General features: G+C 43.9%; 1 protein-coding gene across 6 annotated transcripts in view; it reads right to left on the reverse strand.

Moving 5' to 3' along the window:
- Positions 1-26,390, reverse strand: part of GRK3 (G protein-coupled receptor kinase 3) — a 115,380-nt gene that overhangs the window by 42,713 nt on the left and 46,277 nt on the right. For all 6 annotated transcript variants that reach the window (XM_083407290.1, XM_083407289.1, XM_083407288.1 and 3 more), the window contains 6 exons: positions 22,644-22,717; positions 18,106-18,207; positions 17,463-17,537; positions 3,396-3,457; positions 1,829-1,880; positions 368-459 (listed from right to left, as the gene is read on the reverse strand). In XM_083407290.1, the coding sequence (XP_083263416.1) occupies positions 368-459; positions 1,829-1,880; positions 3,396-3,457; positions 17,463-17,537; positions 18,106-18,207; positions 22,644-22,717 (457 nt within the window). The remainder of the gene's footprint in view (positions 1-367; positions 460-1,828; positions 1,881-3,395; positions 3,458-17,462; positions 17,538-18,105; positions 18,208-22,643; positions 22,718-26,390) is intronic.

Here is a 26,390-nt window from a genome sequence, read left to right on the forward strand (position 1 = left end):
TGGACATTCACATATAGTTATGCTGCACCCATACCCTGGGTTAAGGGTGAAAACAGCATTCACTGGCACAATTTAGAAGGAAATTGTTTAGATGAATAAAGCAGTGGATAAAAGCATGTTAACTGTACCTCAGTTAAAATGTGATAAGCCCACTGGGAGCCAATGAAGCTTCAATGGGTCATCACTCCCCACTCCTCAGACACACCTTGCTGCTGGCTTTTTCAGGTGGAAAGGGCATCCCACTTCCCAGCCAAAGTGGAGAACAACAGCAATTAAACACACAGCACTGCAATGCCCCTCACGTTGATTGTTCTGTTACTTGGGGATTTTATATGGATGCATTACAAATACAAACAAAGCTACTTACATCTTCCCTGTGTCTGCTTTCCGGCAGCCATAAACTTCTCCGAAGCCCCCTCGCCCAATGATCCGGTGGACACTGAAGTCATTCATGGTCAGCTGGGGATGGAAGAGGTGGAAATGAACATTTGCTTGTGCTGACCAGCACATATGCCTCCTTGCAAGCACCCACCTGCCTCCAAAAACAACTCAGGCTAATGTGTCACAATGAACCGGCTGCCTCCTTTTGCTTTTCAGGGATTTGGTGCAATTTAAGGATGAAATGGAATCCTATTCCTTGCAAAGCAGTGGTGCACTCTGGAAATCAGGGAATCAATAGGGGACACATGAAAGGAGACAATGCCCAAATTGTAAGGAATTGAAGGCAGAAGAGATTTTGTGGGTTTCAGGACAAATGTGAGGGCACCACTGAGGAATGTTCATTTAAACTAGGGGCCTGCAGAATAAGTGCTCCAAATGAAACCTTGAGACAAAGTCAGCTAATTAAAGGTTGGTGCTAATAGCACTAAGGTTTGATCCTCGTGTGGGATAGCTGCATATTCCTGCATTGAAGGGGGTTGGACTGGATGATCCTCAGGGTCCCTTCCAACTCTACAATTCTGATTCTATGAAATAAGTCCAAAGCAGAGCTTAAATCAAACTGTCAAGGATAGTCTCAAAATCTCAGAATGCTTTCATTGCGCACTTGAAGCAACAGGCTGCCTCTGAGCATGTGCCAAGTGCCTTTCTTCACCATGGAGAAACCACATCATGCAGAACCCAGAATGCCAACCTTTGTACTGGGCCTTGCGCCAGCAGGACCCCCAGACTCATCTATAAAGAAATACAGGTGGCCTTTTTGGGACGAAAGGTGGAACATAAATTCAATCAATCAAAGTTAGAAAGCAAACTGTGAAGGCAATGTTCTAAAAGCAAAAACAGAAAAGCTGCTTTTGCTAAGAACACCCAATCTCAGTGTTGTTAAGTAAACAGCAGAGTGAATGCTGACCATCCCCATCTGGGATTTGGGAGCGGGGCTTCCCAGAGGTGGGGGGCGGGGCGGGGACAGGGGAAGATTGCTACTAGCCTGAAGCTGGGTGGAGAAAGATAGTCTGCTTATTCATGGGGGCACTCAAAAGTAAGTCTCTTGAAATAAATTAGGCTTCCTTCCTTTTGAGAAAAAAGTTGACATTGCAATGCCTTCCTCTACTCAATTTTCTATATCCCCCACTCAGTCACTATAGGTGTATGTGTTTCATCACGGGGCTGTTATCTATTAACATACTGTAAACATAAAACAAAAATGTGTTCCTGCTCAAGACAAGTGCCTTTGTCTTGCTCATATCAAAATACATATAAGCCCAGTGTTCTCTGAAAGAATTTCACCAATTGCTTGGAGGTCCCCCAGAAACTAGGCAGTGGTCCAGATCCACCTCATCCCTGCCCCTATGTTTAGAAAATGCACACACACCCCCCTGCAATTACTTACATGAATGTTTAGCTCTACATTTTTCCACTGACAAAATCTAGTAAACTTATCACTGCAAAAGAGAAGAAAAGAAAGAAAAAAGAATGTGCATTACGGTGATGAAAACTGTGCACGTGATGATTTATGAAAAGTAAAAACTATATTTAAAATTTTTAAAGCTCTGTTGAAGAGCAAACCTTCAGTGAGCAGATGTTAATTAAAGACAGTTCTATAGCAATACATGGTTTACGATGCTTCTGACAGCATTCCAGTAAAAATGCCTCCATATTTCTTATTTCGTATTTTTTTTTTATTTAAAAAATCTCCAATCATATCCTGAGAAAATTAATTAATCTCTGCATTTTAGAGCTCTATAAAATAATTAAGGAATCACATGGGTGTCATTATCATATGCTGCCAGGGAATTTTGTTTTTTTTCTAATAGTTAAATGACTGTTTATTTCCAAAGTAGACCCCTGAAAGATCACATTGCATAATGATCTTTGTTCTCATATATAATTTAGTGATTTCATCTGCTACATTTGGGAGTAAAATCTCTGAGGTGCAAGTCCTTTTGTGAAAGCAAACAGAATTAAGAACATAGGAAAGGATCTTTTAGCATCTACCTTCCAGCACACCGAGGGCCAGTACTCAGAAGCTCATTTTGCAAGACCTTAGGTCTAATCCAGTGATGGCCAAACTTGGCCCTCCAGCTGTTTGGGGACTACAATTCCCATTATCCCTGACCACTGGTCCTGTTAGCTAGGGATGATGGGAGTTGTAGTCCCAAAACAGCTGGAGGGCCAAGTTTGGCCATCACTGGAATCTATCAACACAGCTCAGGTTCAACAAAATTGTCTCAGCTGGCAACCAGAACCAGGCATGTGGTGTGCTGTTCAGCAGCAGCACCTGCCTGTTGGAACTCTTTCTTAGATAGCTCTGCCAAGCCATTTGCTCACCAAAGCTTTCCCTAACTAGGCATGTCCCTGCTGCTTTCCTGTTTATTAAAAACAGTAAAACTCCAATGAGAACATTTTCATACTACTTCTTATGGCAGTTGTTTTGCAGGGGCTGAGCTGGGTTTGCTGCACTGCAAAGCATTTCGTAATGCGGCTCAGCTCTTCTGCAAGATTTGCAGCTCTTTTTATTTACTAATAAAAATAGAAAATGAAAATAAAGCAACTTAATTAACCAAGTAGATAAAATCAGCTGTAAATCTTGCAGAAGAGCTGAGCCACATTATAAAATGCTTGCTGAGTGAAAATCCAGCTCAATTCCTGCAAAGCGTATCTAATTGCCAAGCACAGCAGAATGAAGAACACCTTCCATGATCAGAGGAAACATCAGGAGAGTAGACTTTGAAGCTGGATGGAAGGAAGATAGCTGCCTTCTGCTTAGACTAGAAGAGTGGGCAGGTCCATGTACAAGGCACAGACTCTTAAAGGCACAAACTCATTACCATTCTAGCACATTCAATGCACCTGAATGCAGTTTGCAAAATGGCTTGTGTCTGCTCCTTCCTACTAGCCATCCCAATGCCAATCCTTCAGCAACTGGCCATGTGACAAACATGCAATCAGATTCATACCTTTCTAGAAACATTTGGAAGGTTTTTCCTCTGAGGCTGTCACAAATTTCTTCTATGTAGGGCTAGAGGGGGAAACAAACATTTATTGTATTTGAGGCAGTGGCCTTTACTTGTAATAATACTTGCAAAGTGCCTAATGAAACATTTAAAAATCCCTAACAGGAGTGAAAAAGCTTCAATAAACTAAGCAGCAGAAACAAGAAAAAGGTGCTAACAAAATTCAGCAGAAGGCATCGTCTGCAAATAAAGTCCCTAAAGCAAAAACCTTCCTAAGGATGTAAGAGCCCAGCTGCCAGATGAGGCTAATGGGCCCCCCTCTAGTCCAGCCTGTCCTCACAGTGCCCAACCAGGTGCCCATAGGAAACCCACTGGCAGGAGTCCAGCACAAGAGTGATCCCTGCTCCTGTGGTTCCCAGCAACAGTCTTTGCCTGTCAGAGACAACAGAGGGAGCTGAACCCCTAGCAGGGAATCGGATAACATTTGGGCCATTGGACAGAAGCTTCTAATGAGAGTATTAAAGTACAGCCGTGATCATAGAGAAGATGGTTCCTTAAAGATGCCCTCACATTGCTTCAGAAGAGGAAGCCCCAAAATACCATTCATCTTGTGATAAGCTGCAGATTGTTTTCAAGAAGCCATTTCCTGTAGGGTCAGTAGTTAGGAGGCATATTGGGGAACAACACATTTCAACTAGACATAAGGAAAATGTCACCACATTCCTTGCTTTGAACAAAGTGGCAATACTTGATCACAGAATTGTAGAGGTGGAAGGGACCCTGAGGGTCATCTAGTCTAATCCCTGCAATGCACAAATCTCAACTACAGCATCCAGGACAGATGGCCAGTCCACCTCCGCTTAAAAGCTCCAAGGAAGGAAAGTCTACAACCTGCCAAGGGCAACCGTTCCTGCCAAACAGCTCTTACTGTCAGAAAGTTTTTCTGAATGTTTAGTTGAAATCTCCTTTCTTGTAACTAGAAGCCACTGGTTTGAGTCCTACCGTCTAGAGCAGGAGAAAACAAGCTTGCTCCCTCTTCCATGTGACAACCCTTAAGATACATGAAGATGGCCATTAGATCTCCCCTCAGTCTCCTCTTTTCCAGGTTAGAAAACCCAGCTTCCTCAACCCTTCCTCATAAGTTTTTGTGTGCACACCCTCCTCCCCAGGTGCCAGGCCCAGATAAATAAGACACAGTACAGCATAGGTATGGGATTAAAATAGGCCACAGCTTTATTAATTTCAGATGTAGGAAAACCTTGGCTTAGGCATTGGGCATGTATCCCTCTCAGCCCCCAGTTGGGGTCTGAGGCAAAGCAGGGACAGACAGGAATTTAGCGGGACACTGCAAAATGTGTGTTTACGCAGCTTGTCCCCCTTTCTGTTCTGGGAGTTTGATCATACACCAAGCGCTGATGGTCAGTGACTCACCTCACAAACCCCTCTAAAGAGGCCCTGTTAACACCATTGCATGAGGGGTGTGTTACGCTACCCTCCCATTCTGTTGATGGACTAAAGGATTCTACCCAAGGCCTAAAACCGTGAAATTGCGGTCTCGCCACCAAGATCCCTACAGCTGAAAAAACCTAATAAATGTCCGCAATCCAGCCTTCAAGACCCTGCCTCACGTCCCACAACAACAGGTCGTTCCCTGTCGAGGTCAAATGCATGCCATCAGGAAGGAACTAATCTGGACTGTCAGCCTTAATGTCCATGTGTTTGATGGAGTGACCACCAATACACCAAATAGCATTGCGGATTGCCCTGTTAATTTTAGCATCACGTACTTGATGCATAAAGACTTCGCTGCCCCTCTCTATTGTAAAAAATAATAAAAAATAATTATTGAGGAGAATCGATGCCATTTGGGTATCAAAAGATCTATTATTAAAGATTAGGAAAGTGGAAATTAATTCAAAAACAATATCAGATCATAATCCAATTACGTTAAAATAAAAGAAGGAAGAAAAATAAGAAGACGGAGAATCAATGAAAATTTACTAAATGATGAGAAAATAGTGGGAAAGGCAAGGGTGACCCTAAAAGAATATTTTGAGAACAATCTAAATCAGGGAACTGATATAAATATGGGATGGGATGCAAGCGAGGCAGTAATTCAAGGCTTCTTCATCCAACAAAATATAATCCAAAGAGAGAGATAACAGAAAATGGAGAAACTCTTGAAGGAGGTAAGAGAAAATGAAAATGAATTGGTTAAAAATCCAAAGAAGGAAATAGCAAACCAAAATATTAAGATATTACAGATGCAGCTCTCTATGATTTTGAATTATGAAATAGAACAAAAGATAAAAATATTAAGACTTTTTTTGTTAATTTGCTAACAAGCCAGGTAGACTGCTTGCATGGCAAATAAAGAAAAAACAAAAAGAGAGAATAATAGAGAAATGAATACAAGAAGGGAAGATAACAGAAGAAGCCAAATAAATATTATTGGAAGTTATATCAAGCAGAAGAGAAGAGATGAAAAAATATTTAGCACAGAATTATAACAAGTGAACAAAATCAACCAATTAAATCTGCCAATAACTATGATGGAGGTGCAGCAATCAATTTCAAAAGCAAAGACAGGGAAAATCTCCAGGCACAGATGGCTTATCTGCAGCATATTATAAGAAATTAGAAGATGTACTGTCAGAACCAATGAAAGCAGTCATGAATGGAATTTTTTAAAAAGGGGAAATATCAAAATCATGGGAAGAAGCCTTCATCACTTTGATACCCAAACAAGGAACGGTTCCAACGTCAACCAAAAATTATAACCTATATCATTATTAAATAACGATTACAAAATATTTACTGACATACTCGCTAATAGATTACAAAGAGTACTTAATGAAATTATACACAAGGATCAAGCTGGCTTTCTACCAGGCAGGCATATGCACAATAATATGAGAAATATAATAGATATTTTAGAATAGTTGGAAGCCAGAACTGACCAAAAAGCAATTCTGATGCTGGTAGATGCCGAAAAGGCTTTTGACAACATCTCCTGAATTTTTATTGGGAGGGGGGGGAGAATAGAAGCTATGGGATTCGGGGGAAATTACAACAGGGGCATTTAGGCAATATAAAGCGATCAGAGAGCAAAGCTGATATTTTACAACAAAATAACAGAGGAATTTAAGAAGTAAGGGGAGCAGAGAAGGATGCCCCCTTCACCCTTATTGTTCATCATGGTGCTAGAATTGTTAGCGATCGCTATAAGAAAAGACAAAGATGTAAAAGTATAACAGTGGGGGGGGGGGGGATCACATAAGATAATGACTTTTGCGGATGACCTGATACTAACTACCGAAAACCCGGCGGAAAGTGTACCAAAAATAATAGAAAGAATCCTCGAATTTGGAAAGGCGAACTAATATCAGTGTACTGGAAAAAGCAAAGATCACCAGTGTTGAAGCAATGATTCTTCAACATCAGCTTCGTTGGACTGGTCATGTTGTGTGGATGCCTGATGATCATCTTCCAAAGCAACTACTTTATTCCGAACTTAAAAATGGAAAGCGTAATGCTGGTGGTCAACAATAGAGGTTTAAAGACTGTCTCAAGGCAAATCTAAAAAAATGCTGTATAAACACTGACAACTGGGAACTTTATCAAAGTGGTCTTGGGCTTTGAAGACACTCGAACTCAGGATGTAAGAGAGAGCGTGCTAAGAGGAAGGCATGCTTGGCAAATCCACACCGTAATCAACTCCTGCCCGGAAACCAATCTCCCCACTGTAGAATCACATGTGGATCCAGAATTGGCCTCCACAGTCATCTACGGACTCATTGTTAAAACCGTGTTTATGGAAGACAATCTTACTCGGCTACGAGTGATCACCAAAGAATAAGTTAGCAAAGAATATGTCTATACAAGAAAAAGAAGAATTACAAAAAATTTCAGGACTAAAGATAGTAAATAAGGCTAAATATCTGGGAATTTGGTTGACAAACAAAAATTTAATGATAATCTATTTAATGATAATAATCTGGACATTTGGAAAGAAATTAAAAAGTATCTGGATATTTGGAATAGGTTAAAATTATCATTCAGTGGTATCAGTAGTAAAAATGAACATGCTTCCCAAAATGATGTTCTTATTTCAAATGATACCAGTAATTGGAGGGATAGGTTGTTTTAAACTATGGCAAAAAGATTTATCAAGATTCATTTGGCAGTATAAGAAACCAAGAATCAAAAACAAATTACTAATGGATAGTAAAAATAGAGGTGGATTGGCATTACCTGATTTGAATTTGTATTATGATTTGGTCTGTCTAAATTGGCTAAATGTGTGGATTGTATTACAGACTGCAGACATTGGATTTAGAAGGATTTGATAACCAATATGGGTGGCACTGTGGGTTAAACCACAGAGCCTAGGACTTGCCGATCAGAAGGTTGGCGGTTCGAATCCCCGTAACGGGGTGAGCTCCTGTTGCTCGGTCCCTGCTCCTGCCAACCTAGCAGTTCGAAAGCACCTCAAAGTGCAAGTAGATAAATAGGTAAAGGTTTACCTTCCGGCAGGAAGGTAAAAGGCGTTTCCATGCGCTGCTCTGGTTCCCCAGAAGTGGGTTAGTCATGCTGGCCACATGACCCGGAAACTGTACGCCGGCTCTCTCGGCCAATAAAACGAGATGAGCGCCGCAACCCCAGAGTCGGCCACAACTGGACCTAATGGTCAGGGGTCCCTTTACCTTTACCTTTATGGGTGGCATGCATATTTAGGACATGAGAAGGTGAAAGTCCACAGAGGATTTCTTAAGCATATTGTAAGAAAATCACTATGCAGAGTGTGGGAAAAAATAAAGATCTTTTAGAACCCAAAACACGCCGGTGGCTCTCACCATTGGAGGTGATAGCAGTGAAAAGGAAGAATACGGAACCAAAATGGGTTACATATAAGGATTTGTTAGAAGAAGAAAATAACAAATTGAAGCTGAAAAAATATGCGGAAATAAAACATCACATGACAGGGTGGATTCAATATCATCAATTAAATGAGGTGTTCAAAATACTGTAGATAACTAAAAAGGTTTTGCAAAAGAAGTCCCAATATTAGATAAAGAATTATTACAAAATAAGAAAAAAGTAATCTCTAGAATATATGGAATTTTATTAGAATGGAAGGTTAAAGATGAGCAAATAAGGGAGTAATGATTAAATGGACAATGGATATAGGTAAACCTATTCAATTAGCATCATGGGAAAAATTATGGAATGAGAATTGGAGATTTACGGCTTGCGATGCCATAAAGGAAAATTTTCTAAAGATGTTTTATAGATGCTACATAACACTAAGCAAAATATTCAAAATGTATAAAACAAAAGCCAAAATGTGTTGGAGGTGTAACCAAGCAGAGGGGACGCTGTGGACCTATAATAAAATTAAGAGCTTCTGGGATATGGTACATGAAGAGCTGAAGAAAATATTTAAACAAACCTTTATTTAAAAAACCCAGAAGCTTTTCTGCTGGGCATATTAGACTCCAACTTTGCAACAGAATATTCCTGTATGCAACATTGGCAGTGAGAATCTTAATTGCAAAAAATTGGAAAAAGATAGTACCAATAAAAAAAGAGTGGCAAGATAAATTATTTGATTACCTTGAATTGGCCAAAATGACGAATTCAATTAGGGCACAATCTAAACAAAAATTCCAAAATGAATGGGGAATATATAGAGATTATCTAAAAAAGCAGTGTCCTAAAATCAATACCTGGACTTGCTTTGAGTAATTTTTGCAAAACAAAATATGGTGTAAAAGAATAAAATATAGAGAAAACTAGGGAAAAGGAAATGGGAAAGAAACAGTTTACCAAATATGAAATTAGACCTGCGCTGAGGACGAAGGAAGTCCATTAGAAAAGAATAAGAATTGAAATATGGATATACGTTTATTATTTGTTTTGTATCTGTATCTGTATTTTTTTAATTAAAAAGTCTGTTTGTTTGTGTTGTAATAAAAAGCTAATGAAAAGCATATAATTCATTTTGTAAGCTTGCACCCAGTTTTCCAATCTGTTAAGGTGATTGTGAATTCTGATTCTGCCTTCTGCGGCAATTGCTCCCCCTCTCTGTTGGGTGTCACCTGCAAATTGGATAAGCAGTCCTTCAATTCTGCAGCACCCCACTTATCCCTTGCTTCCAAGATGATGAGGAACCATTAATGAGTACTCTTTGGATTCAGTCAGTCAACCAGCTACAAATCCACCTAACAGTTACCTCATTCAACCCACATTTTACCAGCTTCCTTGCAAGAATATCATGGGGGACACTGTCAAAAGCCTTACTCAAATCAAAATACAGGAGGTGGTTCACAGGGCTCCAGGCACTCATCCAAGGTCTGTGTTTCTTTGGAGAATTGAGACATGGTGGAGAATGTTGCACCTTTAAGAAATATGGTTTATTCACATATTTACACCTTCAATCTGCACAGACGGAATCTAGATCTTACAGCATGGTCATTTCAAGCAGGGATTGTCCCATACAGCCATGCAGCACTGGAATCAAAGGCATCTCTCCCAGCCAGCCTTCAGTCAGCCTGCCCAAGAGGGATACCAGTTTTTTTCTGTCTCTTCTTCTTCCCAGCACATCTTGCTCCAAAGACTCCATTTTCCTGTCATTTCGAACCCACACCATGACATGTCATGTCAGTGCCGCTATCCCAGGTGAGGCCCTGGTTTGGAGAGAAAGCTTAGCCTGTGCTTTTCCACTAGCCTTCAATCTTCCCTCCAATACTCCAAATAATCAAAATACTTGTCAGGACTGGTCGTTGTCCTCTTCAGATCACCACACAAATGCTTCTTGTTCTTTATAAAACTTTTTATTGTGTATTAACAAAACAATCTTATAAACGGTTCTTAAATATTATTCCTCAGAGTCACTTATTTCAGATACCTTCTGAGCTCTGCTTCTTCATGACCAGCCACCCTCAAAATGGTGAAGGCGCCTCTCCCTTCGTTTTCCCGCTCTTTTTTCTAACCTCCTGGCTAGAGCTGGCCTGTGTCTCCCCTCCTCCGAATCTGAGCTAGAACTTAACCCTTGCCTTTCCTGTGAACAGCCAGTCCCTCCCTGTTGTTCCTCTTGCTCCCTTCTATTAAATTTACTGTTCTCCCTCCCCCCTTGGGGAATGCTTTCTCCCTCTGATAAACTGAAAACTTCTAACTCTTCCCTGACATCACCCCCTCCCCTAAGCCCCCCTTCCTCCTTCTCGCTCTCCTCTGTTTCTGAAGGACCGAACCCTATGAACTCTTCTTCCTCGCTATCTGTCTTTTCAAATATTTCTTGAAGATGCCAGTTATGGGGTTTTGGCTTGTGGGGATATTTTCTATGAAATTCTCTCTGCAATTCTGGAATGTTAATTTTTTCTGCTGGTTCCCATGAGTTTTCAGACTCATCTAACCCTTTCCATGCAACCAAATACTGTAATTTCCTCCTACTTATTCTCGAGTCTAATATCTCTTCCACTTCAGCCTCCTCTTCCCCCATCATGGTGGGAAAAGGAGGTGGTTCCCTTGAAATTTGATACTTATGTGCTGGTACAAATACTGACAATAAAGATCTATGAAATACAGGGTGTATTCTCATATTTTCAGGTAAATGAAGCTTGAAAGCGACTGGGTTAATTTGAGCCTTTACTTGGAAAGGTCCCAATCTCCTTGGTTCTAGCTTTTTACACCTCCCCCGTATTGGTAGTCCCTTGGTAGACAGCCATACCCAGCTCCCTACTTGGATTTCTTCCCCAACTTGCCGGTGCCTGTCTGCAGCTCTCTTATAAGCCTCTTTAGCTTCTTCCAAATCCTCTTTCAATATCTCATGAATGCACCTCAACTCCTCTATCATTTGTTCTGCTGCTGGTACTGCTAACTGCTCCTCTTGACCTGGGAATGCCCTTGGGTGCAAGCCATAGTTTGCCACAAATGGGGCTCTGCCCGTAGACACATGCATTGCATTATTATACGCAAACTCTGCTAGACTCAACTTCTCTAACCACCCGCTCTGCTGATAACCAGCATAACACCTCAGATATTGTTGTAGTGTTGCATTCGTTCTTTCAGCTTCCCCATTGGTTTGCGGGTGTCTCGCTGACGTGAGGCTTAGCTCCACATCTAGTAACTGCAGTAACCTCTTCCAAAATTGTGATGTAAATTGGGCCCCTCTACCTGAAATGATTTGTGATGGCAAACCATGCAACCTAAAAATATTATCTAAAAACATCTTTGCAGTTTCCTGTGCGGTCGGAATTTTGGTACATGGTATGAAATGTGCCATCTTGGTTAGCATGTCAACCACCACAAAGATCACTGTTTGCCTATGGGATGGCGGTAGATCCGTTATAAAATCCATAGACACCACATCCCAAGGCCTTCCCGGCGTGGGCATAGGTTGCAACAACCCTGCGGGAGCTGCTCTGGGTGCCTTGGCTCGTTGACATACTTCACAACTCTTACATATTGTGTTACTTCCTCCCTTAACTTTGGCCACCAGAACTGTCGTGTGATCTGATACAGGGTCTTTTCTCTACCAAAATGTCCTGCAGTCGGGTTATCATGATGTTGCCTCAACACTTTACCTCTTAATTCACCTGCAGGTACATAAAGCACCCCTCTCCTGTACAACAATCCATCTTTTTCTTTGAAACCTTCCTCTTCCCCTCTACCTTTTCTCAGTTCCTCCATTTTCTTTTGTGCAAACTCATCTGTTACTGTCAATCGCTGGAATTCCCTGCCGTCCACTACTACGGCTGCACACCCCCATTGATCCGATCTCAGCATTTCTCGCAACTTGGGAGGTGCTTCCCCTTCCATATACTCAGGTTTGCGCGATAGCGCATCTGCACAAACGTTTTGATGCCCAGGTATATACTCAATCCTAAAATTAAACCCAGCAAAAAACTCCGCCCACCTAATTTGCCTTTGGTTTAGCTGTCTAGCAGTTCTCCAATACTCTAAATTCTTATGATCTGTTTGTACCACCACCTGATGTGACGCCCCTTCCAAAAAATGTCTCCACGCTTTAAAGGCAGCATGCACAGCTAAAAGTTCATTATCAAATATGGTGTAGTTTTGTTCTGATTGATTTAATTTTCTAGAGTAGAAGGCACAGGGTCTCCAGTCCCCTTCCTTGTCCTGTTGCAGCAGAATGGCCCCAATAGCCCTATCAGAGGCGTCAGTTTCTACCTTCATACGTTTACTTGGATCTAGGTGCATAAGATATTTTTCTGAAGCAAACACCGCCTTTAGTTTATCAAAGGCCTTCTGTGCTTCCTCAGACCATCTGAATGGCCCCTTGCCTCTTAGACAATCAGTCAGTGGCGTTGTGATTTTGGAGTAATTACCTATGAATTTACGATAGAAATTAGCAAATCCTAAAAACCTCTGTAGATCTTTCTTAGTTTTAGGTGCCTCCCATTCCACCACTGCCTGAACTTTACTGGGGTCCATGTGCACCCCTTTGTGGGAAATGCAATATCCCAGGAACTCCACCTTTTGTGTATGGAACTTACACTTCTCTAACTTCACATATAACCTGTTGGTCCTCAATCTCTCTAACACCTGCGTGACATGTTTTACGTGTTCCTCCATGCTTTCACTATATATTAAGAGGTCATCTAAATAAAAGACACAGAACTGATCCAGTATACCTGCTAAGACGTGGTTGATGAAGGTTTGAAATACCCCTGAGCCATTTTGCAAGCCAAAAGGCATTACCAAGAATTCAAATGCACCATACTTAGTACAAAAACTGGTTTTCCACTCATCCCCTTCTCTGACCCTTATCAGATTATATGCTCCTTGTAGATCAAGCTTGGTAAAGACTTTGGCTGACCTTACTCTCTCTAAGAGGTCATCTATACGTGGCAGTGGGCACACGCGAGGCTTCATTTGGCTGTTAAGGATTCTGAAGTCACATATTAATCTTGGTGCCCCTTCCTCCCCTTTCTTTTTGACAAAAAAGACGGGAGCACCCCCCGAGGCTGTGGACTCTCTAATAAAACCTCTCTGCAAATTCTTTTGCAGGAACTCCCTCAATGCTGCAGATTCTACTTCCGACATGGCATATATCTTGCTTGGTGGCAACTGTGCCCCAGGGACTAGATCTATCTTGCAATCATAGGGCCTATGTGGTGGAAGTTTATCCGCTTCTTTTTCACAAAAAACATCCCGATAAGCAATATATTGTGACGGAATCTCACTTTCATTCCCCATCAACTTCCCTTCTACCTCTGTTCCCATTACTTCCACTGAGGTTTTTCCCTTTTGCCCCAAACAATGTGTCATACAATAGATCGAACCAAAAACCAAAGACCTTTGATGCCAGGCAATCACCGGATTGTGACGATTGAGCCAACTCATGCCCAGCACCATCGGGTGTCCAGCTAGTTTGGTCACATGAAATGCCCTGGTCTCTGAGTGATGACCCATATCCATTTTCATTGGTGGAGTCTCATAAGTCACTTCTCCTGACAGTAGCGGTCTGCCGTCGATTGTTTTCACTCGCAGTGGGAAATTCAAAGGTAACAAAGCGATTTTGTGTTCCTGTACCAATTTCTGGTCTATGAAATCTGCTGACGCTCCTGAGTCTAACAGCGCCTCTACCTGGACCCTGTGTCCATTGGGTAGTTGTAGTTGCACCTTCACCGTTAGTCCTGGGATAGGTGGTTCTGCGTGAGAGCCTTCTATTGCTTCTCCACCCGGCTGCAAGCTCCCATTTCCAGCCGGGGACATTCGTTTCCCTGATGCAGTTCCTTTGGGCAATTGTCTTCTCCCATGTCTGCTCCAGATAAAGACTCCCATCCTTTACGATTGCGACATTGTCGTGCTAGATGCCCTGGTTTTCCACAGACGAAGCAGCGCCTCATGTCTCTTCCTCTCCCTGCATTTCCTCTTATCATGGAAGAGGTAGTAACTGGGAGGGGTCTGGCTGCTCCTAATTCCATGGGCTCTGGCCGCTCTCGTCCTGATATGTTGCCCGCTCTGCTCTCTGTACTTTCGATAATATTGTTTTCCCGCCACCGTGGTTGCCATTGTTCCTTCTTTTCACTAGCCCTCCGTTCCACGCGTAGGCTCAATTGCAGGCATGTTCGAACCAGAGAATCCAAGGAACTAGGTTCTGGCATTTGGGCCAATTGGTCTAAAATCTCATTATTCAGTCCTTCCCTAAAAAGGGCTGCAACTGTTGGGGAATTCAGATCCCATTTTAATTTCTGCACCAGCAAACTAAAGTTGGACCAATAAACTCCCACAGTGTCTTTTCCTTGTCTCATTCTCAACAGCTGCCTAGCTGTGGTTACTTCATGCGCAGGGTCTAAGAAAATCGTGTCTAGATACTGCAGAAACATTTGTAGATTTCCTAGGGCAGCATCCCTTCGAGATATTAGGGGTATAACACAGTCCTTAGCCCTCCCTTCCAAGAAATTAATCACATAAGCAACCTTCTCTTGCTCAGATTGAAATTCTTTATCCTTTATCTCAATTATGTAAGAAATTTCTGTCTTGAAAGCCATGTATTCAGAGCTTTCTCCCTTGAAGCTACGCGGACGTACAGTAAATGTTTTACTCACTCTGTCTCCACACTTCGCTTGCAGCATGGTTCTATGTTCTCCCAGTGCTGCCGATAGTATATCGATTTGACTTTTCAACTGTAAGTTCTGTTGCCATAAGTCCTGTAATGTTAGCTGGAGCGCTGGGGTTTCTCCTTGCTCAACTGGCACCACAGCTCCCTCCATTTTGGCTTCTCCTTCTTTACGTATAGTGAAGAGGCGCAGAGCAGAAGGTATTCTGTCAGGACTGGTCGTTGTCCTCTTCAGATCACCACACAAATGCTTCTTGTTCTTTATAAAACTTTTTATTGTGTATTAACAAAACAATCTTATAAATGGTTCTTAAATATTATTCCTCAGAGTCACTTATTTCAGATACCTTCTGAGCTCTGCTTCTCCATGACCAGCCACCCTCAAAATGGCGAAGGCGCCTCTCCCTTCGTTTTCCCGCTCTTTTTTCTAAACTCCTGGCTAGAGCTGGCCTGTATCTCCTCTCCTCCGAATCTGAGCTAGAACTTAACCCTTGCCTTTCCTGTGAACAGCCAGTCCCTCCCTGTTGTTCCTCTTGCTCCCTTCTATTAAATTTACTGTTCTCCCTCCCCCCTTGGGGAATGCTTTCTCCCTCTGATAAACTGAAAACTTCTAACTCTTCCCTGACAATACTATCATTTATTAATTTCTAGGGTTTAGGGCCCCTGCTCCCCCACAATACTACCACCCCTTTTAGCAAAAGGGGCAGCTTTCCACAGCTGTGCAGAACAAACAACAGAACAGTTACTGACAGCATTCAGAGCAATACATCAAAACAGATGATAGCACAGCGACACATTTTAAAACACAGTAACAGTTCATCTCCAAGTGACCTCCAGTTTCCCTCGAATCCTTCAGGCCTTCTCTTTCCTCTTCGGGTACATTTTGGCCACCATTCTGCATCCCAATGCAGCTTCTCAGTAACCCACACTTGACAGTCAAGGTGATAAATTTCCAATAAATCTCCAATGTTTAAGCCAGGATGTCAGCCTCAGTATGGATGTCAGCCTCAGATGTCTCACCCAAAGGCCCTCCTTTATCACTATTATCATTACTCAGCCGAACAATTCCTAAACATTGTTAACAGTTTTCGTCATTACAGGCATGGAAAAAGTAAACAAAACAATTATTAGCCCCCCACCCCACCCAAACACATCACAGCATTTCAAAACCAGTGTTGAACTTGCAGGCAGAGTCCTCTCATAAATTAGTTCAGAGTCCCAAGAAAAACCCTCTTGTTGTAATAGCCTGCCTGGGTTTTCTAAAGAATTCTTACTCTTGAGTAAACACAGTTCTCAGTCAACCCAATTCCTTCTGGGTTGCGGGTCAGGGCCTCCAAATTCACACCCAAGTCCCCAAACCATTTCTGTAACTGCTTCAAACGCAATCCCAAGATCCCAGCTGCTCCCTCTCTGGCACATGGGGGGATCTCTTCCCTGGGGCCCATTCCACCCCATCTACTGACCCATATTCAAAATCAAAATCTTGCCACCATACTTTATCTGGAGCACTTTCTTCAGAATCTCCAGGCCTGGCCCACCCACATGGGTGGCCAGAACTCACCCCCCCCCTTTGCTTACTCCTGGGGCTAAACAAAAACAAGTAACTTCCCCAGTGGCTTCCTTCTCCACTTGTAGCAAAAATCACAGCAGTAAAATCAAGAAAAATTAACAATCCTACTTTAAAACATACAAAAGCTAAAATATTAAGATTAAAATTACTTCAACTTCCTAAGCATCTAGGTATGCTTGCCTAAAAAAGAATGCCTTTATCAGGTGCCTGAAAAGAGTCTAGCAAAGGCATGTGCTTTGTTGAAATTTCAGCCTTCACGACATAGGAAAACGGCCAAGTAAACAGCTATTTTCATGGAGGGTCAAGATATTAACTGATATGCATGAAATTTCATATTTAGCTATATAATCCCTAGTGTAGTAAGATGCCTTTGGAGCAGGAATTTTTTTTAAAAAAAGTTTTTTATGAACCACCCTAGTAGGGCAGTAATTGTTCCTTGATAATTTGTCACCCCCCTCCATGATGGCACCTGGGGTGACCCACCCCCCGCCCCCCTCTCCTTCCCCCCTGGGTCTATCAGGTGTTTTCTATCTTGTGGAGAGGCCCTCCCTTCAGCAAACTGCTGGCTTTGGCACTCCTCCATCAGCTTCATTTTGCTCAAGGAGTACTGCTATTCCTCCCTCCATTTTGACTTCATTCAGGCGCATGTTGCTCCTAGGCCTTCTCTCCAGGAAACACAAATCCCACTTTTGACATCAGTTTTACAAACATTGGGTGCCACTCCTGCTCTCTGCCAAGCGGTAGCAAGATTCCAGGGGGTTCCAGGCACTCACCCAGGATCTGTGTTCCTTTGGAGAATTGAGACACAGCGTAGACACATATCTGCCCATTGTAAACTGCTTCAAGATCTTTCAGGTAGTAAGCAGTATATAAAAGGAAATAACAACAACAACAACAAGGATTCCAGAATCACCTGAAAAAGGGTTGGTGGGACCTGCTTCTTGGCAAGATGAGTTTGCACGTGATCAACTGTTGGCTTCGAAAAAGGCTGTGGGAGGGGGGAAAGGATTTTTTTAATTAAATTTTCCCCCCAAGACTTTATTATGAAGTTAAAATAACAATCCAGTAAGAAATACAAAGAAGGGAGGGATAATTATTTTTAATGGGCTAAAGATGGTTTGAGGCGGGGGGAGGGGAGCCAGCAAAGTGCTTTCATTTATTAATTAAAATATGTATATACTACTGTTTCTCATATAGATAAATAGATAAACAGTTGTTTGCTGTCCTCACCAGCTTATGCTAAATATTTTCATGGGCGGAAGAAGAAAATTGGTCTATAGCACTCAAAAGAGGCATTACAGCAGAAGCAGAGGAAGTCACGACTTCTGTGTAAGTGTTAAGAGGACCACAGTAACAAATCAACGAGACGTTTCTTCCTGGCTTCCAATCCTTTTAACAAAAGCACTGCTTTAAGTGGCTTTTAAAGGGTCCCTGTCTCTCACTGTGTTTAAAGAAGTGCTGCATTCCAGTCCCTGGCTAGGCCTCCACGTTAAGACATCTCTGTCTGGTTTTAAGTCCTGGCTTTTAACTAATCCCGGGAGGATGTGCTTACGTACATGTGAGCAGGAGAGCAGCTCTTTCATTATATAGGTGTCGTAGATGTGTCGGCTCCTGCTGAGACGATCCTCCTCCGAGTCCAGTTTTTCATATTCTTTAATCTGCAAGACACAAATGTGGTGATTCAGGACATTGAGCCTTTGAGCTCCTCGATTCCTCCTTTGATGGCTCTTCTCTTGGCTTTCCCACTGCCAGACGACTGAATAACTGGAGAAACTGCCCAAAACCCAACAACAGCAAGGTTGAGCTCAGCGGCAGAGCATCTGCCTTGCATGCAGGAGGTACCAGGATCCAATGGTAGGGCTGGGAGACACTCCTGCCTGCAATGCTGGAGAGCTGCTGCCGGTCAGTGTAGAGATGGAACAACTCAGTGTAAGGCAATTTCCTAAGTTCAACACTCCAGGCCACTTTGCCTACATCTGGAGGCAGCGAAAGCCATTCTTTGTGCAGCTGATAGAGCGGCAAAGAGCTTGCTCGTAAAATCATAGCTGGAATGAACCCAAAGGGTCATCTAGCCCAATGCAGGTATCACAGCTTGAGAAACCTTGTCTTTCAAAGTAGATTAGTGCCACATTCTAGCTATGTTGCCAAATGCATGCCACTCTCCCCTTTTTACAATGCTCTTCCAGAAAAGGGGAGCTCTCCTAAGATTTCTCTCCCCAGGTGACCAGTACACAGTCCAAGCAGGGCTGCTACGGCCAAGCACCAGGCGCTCTCTTCCTTCCCTACCTCTCAGACCCTGGGCTATTTTGGGAAAGGCCAGAGCAGCCTTCTTGGTGCTGGAAAGCAGGCCAGGGGTTCACAAGCTGCAATCAAGCCTCTTACCCTAACTGACTCAGCTCCATCCGTTAATTCCTCTAATCAGTTTCCATGGAAAAGAGACTTCTGCATTTACATCAGGCCTGCAGCGGCACTGACACCAGGAAAGGATTTGCGGGGGAATGGAACAGCTGCTTAAGCCTCATTAACAGGCAGCTCTGGGTTGCGTGTAGATGCTGGTTGATTGTGGTTGCCCCATATTCAGGATGTGTTGGCACCAGAGCCCCTTGGTGTGATCCTCAGCATAAGAGCCAAGAGCCATGGGTCCACCCAGCCCAGCATCCTGTCTCCAGCAGCCACTGCCTCTGGGAAGCCTACCAACAGGGCATGAAGGCAATTCCCAATCTGTGTGCCACCAGAAATTAAATGAGCGGCTTCTGTGAGCCCCCAACGCTCCTTCAACCAAGGAGGGCAGTCTGCTGCGTCCCTTGTGTGGGCAGTGCTTGGCCCCATCTCCTCCCACTCCACCTGAAGGCCGGCAGTTCTGTTGCATCTCTACACAGAGCAGGGCATTCAATCATGCCAGGCTCCCAGATGAACCGGGGGCCTGCCTCCAGAGGAGGGCTTTTGATGGGTCTCTGCATGATACACTGCTCCTTGGTTAGCCTTCCACAGGGCTGTGTAAGCCTGTCGCATTTCCATATTGAGCAAGATGAAATAAACCTATCACTCTGAGACATCACCTTGCCAACAAAGTTCCGTATAGTAAAAGCTATGGTTTTCCCAGTAGTGATGTATGGAAGTGAAAGCTGGACCATAAAGAAGGCTGATCGCCAAAGAATTGATGCTTTTGAATTATGGTGCTGGAAGAGACTCTTGAGAGTCCCATGGACTGCAAGAAGATCAAACCTATCCATTCTTAACGAAATCAGCCCTGAGTGCTCACTGGAAGGACAGGTTGTGAAGCTGAGGCTCCAATACTTTGGCCACCTCATGAGAAGAGAAGACTCCCTGGAAAAGACCCTGATGTTGGGAAAGATGGAGTGCGCAAGGAGAAGGGGACGACAGAGGACGAGATGGTAGGACAGTTTTCTTGAAGCTAACAGCATGAGTTTGACCAAACTGCGGGAAGCAGTGGAAGACAGGAGTGCCTGGCGTGCTCTGGTCCATGGGGTCACGAAGAGTCGGACACGACTAAACGACTAAACAACAACAACAATAAAAAATGTTTGTTTACACAAGCCTATCCAGATATAGAGGGTGCAGATATGTTTTTAGTTTATTGCTGGTTTTAATTTTTAATTTTTTAAAAATTGTTCTTACTAATAATTTTATTGTTTATTCTTTTTGTAACCTGCTTTGAGAGTTTTAAATGTATTATTATTATTATTATTATTATTCCACCCTATACCTGGGGCTCTCAGTGCACAGAATAAAATCAAGATATAAAACCACAAAATACATAATAAAAATAAAAATCCAATCTCCCCCCCCCCCCAAAAAAAAACCCCCCACATTTTAAAAGGGCACAGGATGTAAATTGGATCAACCAAAGGCCTAGTTAAAAAGGAATGTTTCTGCCTGGTGCCTAAAGGTGTATAATGAAGGCGCTGGGCGAACTTCCCTGGGGAGAGCCTTCCACAGACAGGGAGCCACTGAAGAGAAGGCCCATTCTCGTGTTGCCACCCTCTGAACCTCTTGAGGAGGGGGCACGTGAAGGAGGGCCTCAGAAGCTGATCTCAGGGTTCGAGTAGGTTCATATGGGAAGAGGCAGTCCTTGAGGTATTGCGGTCCTGAGTCGTTTAAGGCTTTATAGGTTAAAATCAGCACTTTGAACTGGGCCCAGAAACTAACTGGTAGCCAGTGCAGTCAGACCAGGATTGGTGTAATATGCTCAAACTGTCTTGCTCTGGTGAGCAACCTGGCTGCTGAATTCTGCATCAGCTGAAGTTTCCGAGGCAGCCCTATGTATAACGCATTGCAGTAATCTAATTAAACGACATACAAATTTTATGAAATAAATAAATGTAAGTCACTGGGTGAGGGTCCCAAACCAGGACTTTCAGCAGCCACTCTCAACAGCTCTGTTCGTCTCCTTTGCTGCAATGTCTCTAAAAGCTGTCATGTACTGAGTCAGACTCTTGGTCAATCCATCTTGCTCAATGCTGTCTACTGACTGGCAGCAATGGCAGGGGACTTTCCCAGTCGTACCTGCAGATGCTGCCAGGGACTGAACCTGCAACAAGGCGGCGGCTCTGTCCCCTGGGCTACAGCCCTACCGTGGAAGAAAGGGGAGGAAGAAACACTCTGGCCTGCAGTTCCAGCCTGGACAGAATCAGCTGACTTCCCAGGGTGAAGACTGTCAGCTTGAATCAGCCCTCACCAATAGGACACCCTCCAGATGTTTTGGACTACGCAACCCCCATCAGCTCCAGTCAAGCATGACAGCGCTGGCTGATAGGAGTTGTAGTCCACATCATCTGGAAGGGACTACATTGGCAAAGGTTGCTCTACATACACATATATTACCCCCCTCTAATAAACACCCATTTGACAGCTATGGCTGAATCATTCCCAATAAATCCTTAATCGTGACTCGCACAGCAACAGGTGAGATTCTATTTCTGCATTTAAGGATGTGTTGATGTGCCTGGATTTCTTCTGCTCTCGTTGAGAATAAAAAAGGGATCAAATGTAGCATAATTCCATGAAGGACATGTGATTAATCAGCCAGGAGTTTTTTTTTTAAAAAAGATTCTAATACTTATTTTTTAAAAACTGAAGGTGGCAACCACCACCTTATATATTTATTTATTTATGACTTCTATTAGCTTGCCATTTTGCCCAAAAGGCTGCTGTTGTTTACCTTTGGAAGGAAGAAAGAAACCCTCACCACTAGCCATGCTGCTGGGGCTCATGGGAGGTGCAGTCCAGCAACATCTGGAGAACACCAGGTTGGGGAAGAGGAGAGGAGGCAATATCCAGATCCCAATATAAGCCTATTTCGTATGTTCTTATACAGTGGTGCCTCGCAAGACGAAAAGAATCCGTTCCGCGAGTCTTTTCGTCTTGCGGTTTTTTCGTATTGCGAAGCAAGCCCATTAGCGGAGTAGCGCTATTAGCGCTATTGGCAGTTTAAGGGCTAAAAGCGGCTTTTTAAGGCTTAAGGGATTAGCGGTTTTGCTGCTAAAAGGCTTTTAGCAGCTTAGCGCTTCAGAAAAAGGGTTTTTGGAGCGAAAAAAACCCTCAAAATTTTTTGTCAATTTTCGTCTTGCGAAGCAAGCCCATAGGGAAATTCGTCTTGCGAAGCGCCTCTGAAAATGGAAAACCCTTTCGTCTTGCGGGTTTTCCGTCTTGCGAGGCATTCGTCTTGTGGGGCACCACTGTAACAGAGTATCTTTTCATATTTTCTTATTTATTCCCTATTGCACAACAAATGCACCAGAACCAAAAACAAACTCAATTCCTTTGCCTTTTCTTCGTAGAATTTATTGTGGTTGTAGAGAAACACTGAAAAGTCCAAGGGAAAGAGGGAGATCCTTTCTTGGCCATTTAAGAATGGAGAGGGAGGGGCTGAATGGTTCTGAACTCAAAAAGGGAAGTTTGCAAAATAGCTGTTTTATCACCATCCATGTAGTGTCAAAAATTTCCCCTGAACCTAGCTCTTTAAAAAAAAAAAAAGAGGGGTGGGGTGGGGGAAGAGATTCCTTTACCATGCTGAAGAAAGATCCAGACACGATTCACCAGATTTGAATCGCATAGAGGACAGATCTCTTACCTCTTCATAGAACTTCAGCTGAGGAACCCCTTCCTCCATGTTCATTTGGCATAACTCTTTGAAGAGCAGAAACCCTAGTAAAGACAGAAGAGTGTTGTCAATGTAATAGGAAGGTAATGTAATAGGAAACGGAATCCCATATAAAGGAATCCCACATGCAAGTCCTTATCTACCTCAGTGCACTGGGATAAACTGAGGTCTGAACAGGAATTTGAAAATGCAGAAAGATATAGGTTTGCATGATATAACACTGTTTCCAGTTGGTGCTAAATGGCTAGAACCATTTACCAAGGAACCTGCTGCTGAACTCTGACCAGACAATCTTTTAAAGGGTCCACACTTAACACCAGCAGAACAATACATTCTCTACCTTCGTAAACATTTTCCTTACCTGCAAAAGTTCATGATATACGGGCTGTCACACATGTCCATCATGCAGAATTTGACTTGATAAAAATAATTTCATGATCAATTAAAACTGGGAGCAAGTAGGAGAGAAGGAGCACTCAATACTAGCCTTGGGATCACTGGTGGAGGAAGAGGAGTGCGGGGGGAGTGCACCGCCCCCAGCAGCGTGATCCCGGTGGGGTGCCATCATGGCTGCCCCCCCCCCGCCCGTGCTGGGCGCCATGCTCCCGGAGGAGGCGTGCCAGCCCTGCCCCGCCTGCTCTCCGCCCCCTGGTGACAGAGCATGAAGCTCCGCTACTGCTTGGGATGAGAAGCCCACTTTACTCAGGCACAATCAAGTTCCACTCAAACCAGATAACGTTCTTGTTGTTGTTATATATTTATTTGTGCCCACCTTTCTTCCTGACAGGAACTCAGGGCAGATTACAGACAGAATTAGAACTGCTAAAAACGTGGGGAAAGAACAATCCTTAACAATTAGACATTAATAGAACTGAAACACACACACTCTCCCAGATCTATTAAAAACATACAGACAATTACACCAAAACCAAAAACCAAAAACAGAATGGCACCAACCCTTTCCTTAAAAGTAGTCAATTCCCCAAACCCAGTTGGAACGCGAGCAGGACAGCAAGGAAGGAGCCAGTCTAACTTCACTAGGGAGGGAGTTCCAAAATTGTATGGGAGCAGCCACCACCAAGAAGGCCCTCTCCCAAAGATCTCAGAGCCCAGGCAGGTTCATACGGAGGAATATGGTATTTCAGATGGACTAGGCCTAAGCCATATAGGGATCTACAGGTCATAACCAGGACTTGGAACTGTGCCAGGAAACAGACCAGTAGCCAGTGGAGCTGTTCTAGCAAGGGGGTCATCTGCTCCCTATAACCAGCCCCAGTCCACAATCTGGCTGCAGGTCTTTAAACCAGCTGACGTTTCTGAGCACTTTCCAAAGGCAGCCCCACATGGATAGTACAGCCATATGATGCTGGAGCTGAAGGAAGAAATGCTACATTTTAGTCCAAAAGATATGGAGGGCACCAGGTTGGCAAAGACTGCTCTGTGTAATGCAATGTAGAAAAATCTAACACAGAGGTGGGGAACAGCCAGCCCGCCAGCCCTATCAGGTCCTGATTTGAGCCACACCACCCACAGCTGCCAAACAGCTGGCCACAATACATGTCAACAGGTGTGAGGCAGTTAAGGGCACAGCTACTAAGGAACCATCAGGAGCTTAGAGGCCCCTCCCAGAGTTCCTCCCTGGGAATTCCCTGGTGCAGCCAGAGCACTGACCTGAGCACTTAAAGCAGGGGTCACCAACCTAAGGCCTGGGGGCCGTGGACGGTCTGGGAATCAGTGTGATTTTACATGAGTAGAATTCTTTTATTTAAAATGCATCTCTGGGTTATTTGTGGGGCATAGGAATTCATTCATCCCCCCCTCAAATATATAGTCTGGCCCACCACATGGTCTGAGGGACGGTGGATTGGCCCGCAGCTGAAAAAAGTTGCTGACCCTTGACTTAAAGCGTGTAAGAAGCCCTCCTTGTAAGTGTAGGGGAGGGGAAGAAAAGCTTGTTCATTATAAGACACAGAAAAGAGGCCCTAATCCTATTTAACTAAGATGGACATGCAAAGGAGATGTGCCTGCTATTTCAGTCTCTGCAGAAGAGGTAAGGAAGTTAGAAGAAAGTTGTTCTGCCTCATGATTAAACCAGCATAAGCTTGTAGAAGGAAGTATTGCCAAAGATGGACATAACTGCCCCTTTGCTTGGAAGTGTATAGATGCACAGTTTTCATATTTGGTGCGCCACCCCAAACTCCTTGCTGGTTGAGGTGTTGCACCAGTCTTGCAATGCCTCAGTAAATGTCCTTGTCAGGATTTTATTGGCTGTCCAGACTAAACCCTCAGGATATTGGATACAGAACCCTAATATTTTGCCCACCCTGCCATGGGGCAGGGGGGAACAGGAAGCTAGATAGGGGCCCTAAGAACAGCAGCCTAGCAATTCAGGAGAGATCAGCACAGGTTAGGTTAGAAAGACTGTCTAGGAAGTCTGGCAATTCCTCTACTTTATCCCCATGCAAACCTCCTCAGTATGCCAGTGACGCTCAGCTCTATTTCTCCATGACATCTGAATCGGGAGAGGCTGCAATGCACCTGGGCCACTGCTTGGATGAAGTGCTGAGAAGGATGAGGTTGGATCATGAGGTTGGACTGAGCTTGGATCCTGGCAAGACAGAGGGACTGTGGGTCAGTAGCTCCCATGTCCAGGAAATTGGCCAGGTGCCTCCCTGGGATGGGGTTGCCCTTCCCTTGAAGAAGCAGGTTTGCAGCTTGGAGGCTCATGCAGCCACAGTGACTCAAAGTGCCTTTGACCAACTGCAGCTGCTTTGGCAGCTATGGCCATTCCTGGAACAGGAAAGCCTTGTTGCAGTAGTTAATGTGTTGGTTACTTCAAGGATGGATTACTGCAATGAACTCTTGATCTAGAAGCTTGCACTTGATCCAGAACTGTACTCTTTTCAGCACCTGCTAAAAATATTTTTGTTTAAACAAGTCTACCCAGTTATGTGGAATGTGATGTGTGGCTTAATGATGTGTAAAGGGACCCCTGACCATTAGGTCCAGTCATGACCGACTCTGGGGCTGCGGCACTCATCTCGCTTTATTGGCTGAGGGAGCCGGCATACAGCTTCCGGGTCATGTGGCCAGCATGACTAAGCTGCTTCTGGCGAACCAGAGCAGTGCACGGAAATGCCGTTTACCTTCCCGCTGGAAGGTAATTTATCTACTTGCACTTTGATGTGCTTTTGAACTGCTAGGTTGGCAGGAGCAGGGAATGAACAATGGTAGCTCACCCCGTTGCGGGGATTCGAACCGCCGACCTTCAGATTGGCAAGTCCTGACTTCCGGGTTGGTGCCTCTGGCAATGGCGGAGTTCCTCTGATCGGGAGGAACTTGCCCCATGGGAATTTGGGTCTGTACCGCCGTGGCGAAGGCGGAGACCCGTAAAAATCACAGGCGGGAGAAGCCTGTGAATGTGGGATTCGGCAGGCACCATTTGCGCCTCCCCTACTCGCGGGGAAACCCGGTTTCGGGGATCCGGAGTGACGTGGGGTGAGCGGCGGTGCTTCGAATCGTCTGCTTCTTCCACGGAGCCAAGCAGCATAGCTGTTGCCGGAGAGCATTGACTTTTTCCTGTGGACAATTTGACTCCAAAGTAATTACCCGTGAGTAGAGCTGAGATGGGAAAATCAGATTTTAAAAGTTTAATTTGGCATCGAAACGGGGAGGTTCAAAACAGGAAGTCCGCCTTCCCTACTTGTAAACAGACTG

The sequence above is a fragment of the Podarcis tiliguerta genome (genome assembly GCF_965153285.1).
Source record: "Podarcis tiliguerta genome assembly, chromosome: 13".
NCBI lineage: Eukaryota > Metazoa > Chordata > Lepidosauria > Squamata > Lacertidae > Podarcis > Podarcis tiliguerta.